Consider the following 11,525-nt stretch of genomic DNA (forward strand, 5'->3'; position numbering starts at 1 on the left):
AGAAATAGCTTACCACCTACTTATAAGTAATTTTGAGCATGAAAAACTTTTGGGCATCCTAATAGATGGGAGACAGATATGAAACAAAGCTAGATACATAAAGCTATCTAATTGAACTGCTGTTAAAATTGGGCATCCTAATGCAATATGTGATTGATTGTAAACACTACTAAAACCAAGACTAAATATTTTTGTACTAAATCTACATTATGCTGGCTTCCACTTCCCACAGGGAATTGGATTGGAATTGAACACTCTTCTCCATTAAATATTACCTTTGAAGGAAACCCATCACCTTTTGCTATGTGGATACCAGGTGTGTGTTTCTTAGAAAAGGAAATAACAGATTGCTGTTTCCCTGGCACTTTTGGATTCGTTCCATTGTCTTGACCAATCAAATAGCTGGTTCCTTGCATTCCTTGCAGGAAAATAGTGTGGTTCATCCGTGGTAGGAATGTTCCATTGAAGGAATACACTTTATCATAACCCAGAGCTGCCTTCTTGAACTGCAGTGCAGTGAACCAGTTCTTAAAAGGGTCAGGCTTCCAATTGAACAACGTGATTCTAGCACTCCACCCACCTTTGTAATCTGAAGCCACATGCCAGTTTATGCTAACTCCACAATTGTCACCGCACGGTAACTTTCTCGGGAAGCGAAAATGCTTTAATCTAGCCCAAGCAACTGTCTTAACTGACCTGTTCTCGAACGGCACGAGCAATGCTTCCGACGGCAAAAGCATTGCTCTGGCGTCCGGGTTACAGTGATCAGTGTCGTCACACCCACAAGCACACGTGTTGCACGGGACAACAGACTCATTGTAGTAGGCAGAGAAAGAGACACAGCAGCGAGCATTTCGCTTGGTTGGTTTTGTAATGTTGCAGACAATTTGCCAGCTTGAAACTGTGATAACAGAAGCATCAAGTCCTTTAGGATCAGGAAATCTAGCAGGTTCCACTTTGAGAGGTGGTCCACATTTGTAATCCGGGTTAAGGACACCCATTATTTTCCACTTCTCTGGAGGGAAAATAGCTGTTTTGTTCATGTCAGGTGGAATTTTAAACACCTGCATTTGGAAAACAGACTTGGATTGTGTTTGATCCATGATGGTGGGTAAAATTGAGCCGTTTCTGCAGCAATTGGGTATTTTTCCAATCTCAGTATCGTTGTATTTCTCTGGAGGCAAGTCACTGATCACTGGATTCTTCTGACAGTTGAGGACTTTGGAGAAATCCATGTCCTTGTAGTACTGACCTGCAGGGCCGTTGACGCAACCCGAGTAGTCTATTTCACGCGTGAAAGCGCCTTTCATGCTAGATATGAATTCGCCTCTTGCCCACTCCCATGTTAAGTTCCAACGATCCAAGCGTCCCAGAGGGCTGTGATTCTCCATGGTCACTTGAACAAGGTAGTTGTTGTCATACACTTGAAGAACATCATAGGATATGGTCAGGTCCCCTTTCTGGCGCTTCAAGAACTTGGTCTTCTTAAGCGGAGACTTGAATTTGGGGTCTTTTTTACAACATGCCCACATGGATCTCTCTGTGAAAACAGGATCTTTCCAGTCAGATTAACACAAGAGTGAAAAGAAAAGGAATAAAGAATCAATTACTCCAAAAAAAATTAAGCTTTTGGATGAAAAGCCATAATTAATTTCATATTATATATACTTGTAACATGGCAAGAACAACAACATATATGTACTACGCAGAGATTCACATAACATGGTTGGCGTGCGTGCGTTTTGATACGAATGGAATTTGATCGTTACTAATAGTAATTAGTAATTACTACTCACTGCGAAGACTTGGTTGGGGGCACTTGTATCCATCATTGACCAACTTGATGGTTTTAGGCATGGGAGCTGCAGGGGGCTTAAGCCCAAACTGGGTGCCAGAGAGTTGAATCTGCACTTGAATTTGTGTCAAATCCATGGCTGTGTTGATGGAGGTTTCTAAATCAGGCGTAGAACCTCCAACGAAGGTAGTTCCGTTACCGACGGGAGCAGGAAGCTCGAAAGCGTCGAACATGGTGGCTCCAGCGGCAGAGACTAGAATCTCGCGGTGTTGGAAACCGATGAAGAGTTTCCACGCTTTGATGACATGAGTGCCGGCGTTGAGGACGGTGGCGGTGGAGTTGAAGGCCCAGGCTTGTGCGGTGGCGTTCTTGACGCGAGGGAATTCCTTCCTGCGGTTGAGGAAGTCGTAGGAAATGAAAACGCCGTTGCAGGTTTCTGCTGCTGGAGGAAGAGCCTCTGGAGCTTGAGCCTGAAACACATGAACGAAAGAGGAAATTAGCAACAATGCGAGCAGTGATGATGATGATGATGCAGTTTTCATTTTATTGGGTGAGGGTGAGCCTCTGCCTCATTATTAATTGAATGATAGAGAGGAAGAGGAATGGAGTGAAGACTGAAGAATAAGTCTGAACCTTAAGTTGTGCGATGGATTTGGCGGGGACAACTGCCAACCAACCGTCATTTCAATTTTCTATTTTTGTAATTAACTGCCCTCACTTATAGTGAACTACACTTTCGTTTCTATACAAAATCAATCCCTCTTTTTTTATCACTATCACTGTCACACACGTCAATTACAATATAGAATATCGGCCCAATATAGCGGAAGTATTCACCGTATATTTTTTCACTTATACTTAATCAATGTGTGATTTCAACTCACACTTGAAATCTCAACAGTCTCCCTCTACTCACACTTAACCAATATGAGACTCCAACTCACATCTTTTATAAAGTCTTTTCCTCACTCATACTTGTTGGGGTTGATTGCAATGTAAGTCCCACATTACTAATGAAGGAGAAAAAAGATCAAGTTATGGATCTTGGAGAAGTCTCACATCGCTTAGATTAGTGAGGGGTGGGAGGGTTCAAGACTATATATAGGGATCTCAGACTCCTTGTTTCAACACACCAAAGCACCAGTCAGTAGCACTTTAAGCTTATATCTGACTTAGTTCAAATATTTACTTTGGAGAGTGTGGGTGTACTGGGGTTATGGGGTGATTGAGAGTGAAGTCTATGTGTTGTAACAATTTTCACATAGTGTTTATTCTCTGGTTGTCGGTTTTGACAACGGCCGTGGTTTTTTCTTCGGTTTTGGAGTTTCCACGTTATATTCTTGTGTTGTTGATTGCGCTCCTAGTTTTACTTTACTTTTTCAGCTGTGTTATTTCCTAACAGTGGTATCAGAGCTTCCGGTTCGATGGATATCACTTTGTGTGGTATTGCGAAGGTGCTGAAGAAGTGTGACATTGTGAAGTGTTGTTTTGGAAGGTTCTGGCTAGGAACCAACCTGGTGCACGGTTTACAGTCGGTTTGCAGCTGTGATGATGCTGTGATGGAGGAGTTGATGCAATCATGATTACACAAGGCGTTCTGGGCATGAGATTGTCCAGGTAGCACACGGGCATTGGTTGATATAGATGCAAGGTGTGGTGATAGCGTGCGGGCATTGGTCGTTGATGCAAGGTACGTGGCTATGTCGATGGCTGATGAACTTCCGGAGAAAGCCAACATGGAAGTTGCACCATAAATTTTCAGCAAGGTTTCGGCATGTGAAAATTCTTGGAATGATTTAGTTCAAAGTGAAGAAAATTCTTGGGATGGTTTAGTTCCAAGTGTAGTGTACTCTTTTATGGTGGAGTATGATAATTTAATTTGTCGGTGTATAGACAATGAGAATTATGTTGTCGGTGAAGACAATGATTGTCGGTATAGACAATGAAGACTGAAGACCATTACAATCAAGGTGGAGATTGTTGGGGTTGATTGCAATGTAAGTCCCACATTTCTAATGAAGGAGAAAAAAGATCAAGTTATGCATCTTGGAGAAGTCCCACATCGCTTAGATTAGTGAGGGGTGGGAGGGTTCAAGACTATATATAGGGATCTCAGACTCCTTATTTCAACACACCAAAGCACCAGTCAGTAGCACTTTAAGCTTATATCTGACTTAGTTCAAATATTTACTTTGGAGAGTGTGGGTGTACTGGGGTTATGGGGTGGTTGAGAGTGAAGTCTATGTGTTGTAACAATTTTCACATAGTGTTTATTCTCTGGCTGTCGGTTTTGACAACAGCCGTTGTTTTTTCTCCGGCTGTGTTATTTCCTAACAGTACTTACTGAATGTGGAACTTCAACTCATACTTGAAATCTCAACAATCTTCCCAACTCATACTTAACCTTTGTGGGACTCCAACACACTTGAAATTTCAACAATCTCCCCTACCCATATTTAACCAATATGGGACTCCAACTCACACTTGAAATCTTAACGGTCTCCCCTGCCCATACTTAACCAATGTGGGTTCCAACACACATCTTCTATAAAGTTTTTTTCTCACTCATACTTAACCAATGTGGGACTCCAACTCACACTTGAAATCTCAACAATCTCCCTTACCCATACGTCAACAATCTTCCCTACCGTACTTAACCAATGTGAGACTTCAACTCACCTCACACTTGACATCTCACTAATCTCCGCTACTCATACTTAACCAATGTGGAACTCCAACTCACATACTTTATAAAGACATTTCCGCATTTATACTTAACCAATGTGAGACTTCAACTAACACTTGAAATCTCAACAATCTCTCCCACCCATACTTAACCAATGTGGGCTCCAACACACATCTTTTATAAAAAAATTTCCTCACTCACACTTAATCAATGTGGGACTTCAGCTCACATCTTTTATAAAGTTTTTTCCTCACCCATACTTAACCAATGTGGGACTCTAACTCACAATTGAAATATCAACAATCTCTCATACCATACTTAACCAATGTGTGACTCCAACTCACCTCACCCTTAAAATCTCACTAGTGGGACTCCAACTCACACTTGAAATCTCAACAACCTCCCTTACCTATACATAACCAATGTGGGACTCCAATTCACATCTTTTATAAAGTATTTTCCTCACCCATACTTAATCAACGTGGGACTCCAACTCACACTTGAAATTTCAACAATCTATCATATCATACTTAACCAATGTGAGACTCCAACTCACCTCACACTTAAAATCTAAACAATCTCCCCTACCTATACTTAACCAATGTGGGACTCCAACTAACACTTGAAATATCAACAATCTCCCGTACTATACTTAATCAATGTGGGACTCCAACTCACCTCACACTTGAAATCTCACCAATCTCCCCTACTCGTACTTAACCAATGTGGGACTCCAACTCACACTTAAAATCTCAACAATCTTCCCTACCCATATTTAACCAACGTGGGACTCCAACTCACACTTGAAATCTCAACAATCTCTCCTACTCATACTCAATTAATGTGGGACTTCAACTCACCTCACACTTGAAATCTCAACAATCTCCGCTACCCATACTTAACCAATGCGGGTTCAAACTCATCTTTTATAAAGTATTTTCCTAATCTATACTTTACCAATGTGGGACTCATGACCCCCTTTGCGAAAGTCATTACCATGGCCGCACGAACCATCAGCTCTAATACCACTAGTTGTGAGAGACAGGGGATCCCATGGAGCGAGGAGTAAGAAACCAAGAGATACCGACACCAATCTTAACCCAAAACCTTAAGGCATTTGGTTTATGGATTATATCTCTTATAAAGTATTCTCCTCACCCATACTTAACATATTTGGAACTCCAACTCACACTTGAATTATCAACATGTTAGATGATAGATTACACATGTTATGCAACCGCTCTTTTTTATATATATCTGCCACCTTTTTCTTTCTCATTCTCCCTAACGATTTCGACTTCCTTGCATTAACAATGGCATGGTAATATATACTTCTAATATAGGTTTTCATTTTTAGTTACAAGAAAGGGTAGAACGGAAATAAAATATCTTTAGAAGAGGTTGTTCATCAATTGAAATTTTACCTGGAACCTATGGCCATCACTTGTCCTATTATAAAATGTTAATCAAGCATTTAGACTTTACTTTGCCAGTAAAATAGATGTCACAATGAAACTGGTCTAAAACAATTTTATTTGTCCTCAACTAAATACTCTCATTCAGTGTTATCCGACTCGGACCGGTGATCGACTCGGTCGAGGCACTGGGTCAATGAGTCAATGGTTCAACCACTGGGTTATTGGTTCGATTGCTTGACTCGGTTTATATTAAAAAATTATAATAATTTAAAATATAACCTTAGTATATCATATATATAAAATAATATGCATTCTTCCTAACAAGAAGTAAAATGGTGTAGTGGAAATTTGGATTAGTTTTTCTCCCTCTAGATCCTGTGTTCAATTTAATATGCATTCTTCCTGTTTTTTAAATAACTCTTAATACTATAAGATTAACAGTTATAGAAAATTTATTTTAATAATAAGTAGATAAAAATATTTGTTAAAATATTATATACTATATTTAATTTATTATGAATTAATGTTTATTTAAAAAATAGCCCTGTGTTTTGAGCTTTTATTGATAAAGAACAAATTAAAATAAGGCCATGGAAACTATACGGGCCACTTGCAGAAAAACTGGCGTAAGCCCATACAGTGCACTATGTCATATTTTTTATTAAATCACATGAATCAAAGTGTGGGCCATGATGGAAACTAGACCCAACTAATAGCAACCCTAATATTAACCCTCATCTAGTCACATTCTTTGATCAAACCAAAATGCTGCGCAGCCAAACACCTTTCTTCACCACTCAGATTTTCCTTTTTACTTCTGCAGCTTCCAACAACATATCTGAGACGATTGATGTCGTGCGGTGGCGGAGGTGGAGCCACAATGGCCAGTGATGTTTTATAATAAAATCTTATTAAGTTTCATCTTCTCCACTTCTGTGATTTCTTCTTTCATGTTGTCTGTTGGAGACCGCTACTAATCATGCATTTTTTGTGCTGCATTTTAATGGAGATTTGAAAATTAGCATGTTCAAGACCTGATATAGCCTGTGATAAAAAAAACTTACCGGTCCAACCGTAGCTCCGGGTCACTGGTTTTTATGCCGACCCGGCCGGTTCAATCCGGTTCAACACGAGTTGATTGCAGCCCCAATCCGTTGCTCGACTCGAACCGGACAGGGGTCCGGTTCCCGGTTCAACCGGTCGAACCGGCCGGTTCGAGCCGAGTTTAATAACACTGCTCTCATTCTTGTTATTGTTTAATAATAACAGCGATCTTTGGGTATTTCTTGTGAACATATCCCCTCAAAAAACTCACTTGTAAGTTCCAATCCCACACTTCGGCCTCAACCATTTCAATATTCAAGAACATAAAAGCACTGACGAACATTCTACTCTAGATAATCAATTACAAGTTACAACTGCCATGCTTATCTTGTTTAAATAAGCATTGATCACTGTTTCTTTCCATGACTTCGTTTTAATCCGCAAAACTAACAAAAGGAATTATAATTTTAATGTCTAGATATGATTCACAAAAACCAAACACTCGCACACAATCCAATCACCCAGAATAACCACATTTTTCTTTTTTTTCACTGTTTTTCTCCCAACCTGTTAGCAAGTAATTTGGTTTTTCTCTGAGTGAATTAGGATAGCTGGCTCTATTTTCTTTCTTTCCCTAAGGGCATGGTTTTTGCTATTCACAATGTTGTCAAATCTCTTTCTCTGCACAAACTTCACTGTCTTGACTGAACCTGCTTGAGTTAAGCAATTGGTGCTGCTTCTCTCTCACAATACGTAGCTTTTGTCCTTGCTGCTCTTGATTGCCTTGTTGCAGCAGATGAAGCTTTGGGAGAGGAAGTTGACTTGGTCTTTTTCCGCTTCGCCTTCTTATGAACATGAGAAACCCCAGCAGATGAAATGCCTTGATAAAGGTTTGGTTTTGGTTGACTTCCTGAGGTTGCTCCAAAATCTGTTCAATCAAATTAATGGTTCAGGACTCAGGTATCATTAATAAGTACACATGGAACCAAACAACATACAAATTGGTAGCATTGTGACAACCCAGTAAGATTCAATTTATGTTGAGAAAATTGCTACATGTGGTGATTTCCTGCTGTGAAAAATCTCTAGTCAATGCAACTATGGGTTCATAGCTGTCTGGCCTTGATCGTACCATTCGAATTTCAAGAAATCAATTATATATGTATCATTGTCACTTCAAATCCCAGCCATTTAGGAAATTTTGACTGCAGGGGGAATCCGGATCCAAATACCAGTTATCTTGTGCTCTGTATAGGTAATTCATGTTCAAGAATGCTCTCCGGCCTCTCCCCCTTCAAGAAAGGCACAATAGTTCACCACTCAATGCTCAATCTTTGTGGCCAAATTTGAGTGAGGTGAAGATATTTCAAGGGAGGTGACTCATAAAACTCAACATCTTAAGGTTTTAGGTAAAAATGGGATGTCCGCCTCTCTTGATCGTCCTCAGTTGGCACTTGGCAGGCAGGTGATGATTGCAATGTTTCTCAAATAACTTGCATATAACTATATAGCTTTCTAAATTGTAAAATAAAGTCCATACCCATGCATCTAAATCATAAAGTAAGAATATAATCACACCATATTCTTATCAAGCATTATGGTCCAATAATTTAGTTTATTTTGGGAGCAAACTGCAATGTGATACCCTAAATTAAATATAATCAGAACTTTAGGCAAAACTCTGTCTTGGTCCACTAAAAAGGTGTCAAGGGTAAAGCCAAGAGTCAGTAGATTCCTGTCCTTGTGAAAGAGTTACTCGTGACAGAACTGCCAAATTCTCACCATGGGGGCAAAGAATCTAGGTAGCTTTTGCAAGACTCACGAATTTATCTAGAAGAAACTAAAAGAGACAACAACAATAATAATAAAATACACATGAAGTTACTACTAGTAGACCCGTGAAAGGTCCTTCTGTTGTATTATTCAAGCTAGGGAGACAACAACACAGTTCCAAATGAATCCAGGATATCAATATTCAATAGCATCAAATTTTGAAGCCAAGACCAAAATTTGATTGAATTAACTTCTCTTTCCTCATAATCAATTGGGGAACCCATAAACGGATTAGGGTTCCTTGCCGTTCGGCCAATCTACATTCACACGGTCTAAGAAGCTAAGTCGTTTAATCAAGATCTGCCGGCTCATATATTTCACAACATCAGACCGTAGAGATAAACTTAAAATTTGAGCTGTCATATCTTAATGGAACGGTTTAAATTCCTTAACTACGTGAATTTAAGAATTTCCTGACTGATGTGAATCAAAATTCCCGAGAAACTAGTCACATAAGCTTCTCCCAAGAATTTATTCCGGCTTTAGAATGAATTGTACAACGATTTTCAAACATGCAAATATTGATTTTAGAGAAATGAGAAGAAAAGCATACCTTGGACGGAGCGAGATGAGGTGATAGTTGAAGCATTGGGGTCTCTTCGCTCACTCAAACTACCAATTGATGTTGAAAAATCAGGTGCTGTTTTAAATTCATTCATCTGCATTAAAAAACAACAGCAAAAGAATAGAGAAAATCATGAAACATTTCATCTTAGATAATTGCAAAATGGAGATACATACCCAGCTTGGTCCAGAGCCTGTTGGACCATCCCATCCGATGTGAGCCACGTGCTTAACATCTGTTGGATACCCTATGTCCATCTCCCTCTCCTTCACAACTGCAAGAACCATTTCACAATTTAGCCCCAAGGCACACAAAAAACAAGAAAAAAACAAAGTACTGGTAAATTAACACATTGGGGTGTGCAAAGGTAGAAAAATTACCAAAAATTTGAGTAATGTATTTGAAACCTTTGCAGATCCCTTTAATCTTGGTTGCCATGGTGGATTGGAATTCACTAGCTCGATCAATGGTGCCGTATAAGGATGAGAAAATGTGGAAGCACAGAGATTTTTTTTGTTTTTTAAGGAGCAAATGGATTATTACCTGTCTGTCACAAAATGAAAATGGGTGCAGTGAGATGAGAAACGATTGATTTGTGTTATATACAAAACAAAAAGGGGGAGAGTATGTATGAGGTAAGGCTTCAGAGCATGTGATATGGAACCTCCCCTTTTTTTTATTAGTCTGTGAATGAAGATTGGTATCATTTTATCATCTTATTATTGAATAAAAAGACAATTTTATTGCAACATTAAAGGGAAGACTTTAGTTTGAAAATTGTAAAGGGAAAATGGGGTTCGGGGCTCCAAAAAACAAAAGGAAAAAAGTTTACCTGAAGAGGATTATGAAGCTAGAGAAAACATTGAAATCGGGAAGCTGGTTTTGTTCCAACTCTGGAATCCATTGATCATGTTGTTTTAGAGGGAATGATCAATGCTGGTAACACATGCAATGCAATGCAAAGCCTCTGTTTTCCACATTTCATGAAGAATATCCGTCCAAATAGCACGAGAAGTTGAGGAAAACAAAGAAAATCTAAAAATGTTTACTTAATGGTGATGGTAGGTAACGTGGGTTGAGTTGGAGAAGAGAAGAGAAGAGAAGAAGAGGGAGGGTTTGTTATGTTTGGAATAGGAGGTGGGGTTCCACGAAAATCTAAAAATGAAGAAGGGAAAGGGGTGAGAGAGAAGGGTAGAACAAAGATTTAAGAAATTAAATTATTAATTAATTAATAATAGGGGGGTATGTGTAGGTATATGATTATCATGACATATATGGGGTTGGCTGGCTTGGCTTGATAATGATAATGATAATGTGAATGAATGAATGAATGTTTGGTTGTTGAGCGAGTAAAGCGGGGGCCTACGTATCTATCTATCTACCTCTCCTAGTCCTATATCTCATCTCATCGCATGGTAATGTCAAAATTTGTCTCAAATCAAATTAAGGATGCCCTGGACACAGACGCTGTAATTTAGTGTTTGTCTTCAAATAGCACCTCATTTATTACATTCACCTGTTCTGCTGCACGTTTCCAATGCTCATGACTCCTACACCAAGCGACAAATTAAATCGTACACTTCTTATCTTTGTACCGTGAAGGAAACATAATTTTTTTTACTAAATGCTTAAAAAACTCAATTATTTACTAATTATATTGGACTATATTGAGAAATCCTTAATTATTTTCTTCATACCCACTCATCACTAATATATGGATAGTTTTCCTAGGTCTAGCATAACAACTTTCATCTATATAACGATTTAGATTCCACTCACTCATCTTGCTTGCTGCTAAAAAATGCATTTGAGAGGTGCTAAAAGGGTTTAACGAGCGGTTGGTTCAAGTAGCTAGTATGCGTTTAATTTCTCTTAATATTTTAAAAAGGAAATACTATAGGATTGTAGTAATCTTCTAATCGGGTTAACAACCACAGAAAGAAAGGAAAAAGATGAGAAAGGACGATCCTAGTCAGCAGCAAAGAAGGATGAGAAAGGACGATCCCAGTCGTCAGCAGTAGAGTAGAATTCAACCTTCTATTCTCAAAGCATGATGTTGTGTTTGAATTTTGTTGATAAAAAAATATTTACGGGGTATGCAGTCTCACCACAATATAGATGTTTCCGCCTTAAACACAATTGCATCTGATAAGGATACTTGTAAAAAAAAAAAGTTGCTAATAG

The 11,525-nt window shown here is 38.9% G+C and overlaps 2 protein-coding genes across 3 annotated transcripts; both read right to left on the bottom strand.

Annotated features, from left to right (window-relative positions):
• On the bottom strand, nucleotides 1–2,387 carry LOC130736082 (COBRA-like protein 10). Its single transcript, XM_057587934.1, has 2 exons — nucleotides 1,797–2,387; nucleotides 1–1,540 (listed from the first exon to the last, which is right to left on the bottom strand). The coding sequence occupies exons 1-2, from the start codon at nucleotides 2,335–2,337 to the stop codon at nucleotides 138–140; spliced, it is 1,944 nt and encodes a 647-aa protein (XP_057443917.1). The 5' UTR covers nucleotides 2,338–2,387; the 3' UTR covers nucleotides 1–137.
• Nucleotides 2,388–7,267: 4,880 nt separating this feature from the next.
• On the bottom strand, nucleotides 7,268–10,676 carry LOC130741418 (CRIB domain-containing protein RIC10-like). Of its 2 annotated transcripts, none has more exons than XM_057594316.1 (5): nucleotides 10,174–10,676; nucleotides 9,722–9,888; nucleotides 9,518–9,615; nucleotides 9,330–9,435; nucleotides 7,268–7,871 (listed from the first exon to the last, which is right to left on the bottom strand). In XM_057594316.1, exons 2-5 carry the CDS (start codon nucleotides 9,777–9,779, stop codon nucleotides 7,663–7,665), a joined length of 471 nt encoding a protein of 156 aa, XP_057450299.1. In that variant the 5' UTR covers nucleotides 9,780–9,888; nucleotides 10,174–10,676; the 3' UTR covers nucleotides 7,268–7,662. The 2 variants fall into 2 exon arrangements, with proteins under 2 accessions (XP_057450299.1, XP_057450300.1); XM_057594317.1 differs by having other exon boundaries at nucleotides 9,722–9,884; nucleotides 10,174–10,515.
• Between the last annotated feature and the right edge of the window lie 849 nt (nucleotides 10,677–11,525).

Source organism: Lotus japonicus, chromosome 2 (assembly GCF_012489685.1).
Source record: "Lotus japonicus ecotype B-129 chromosome 2, LjGifu_v1.2".
Classification (NCBI taxonomy): Eukaryota; Viridiplantae; Streptophyta; class Magnoliopsida; order Fabales; family Fabaceae; genus Lotus; species Lotus japonicus.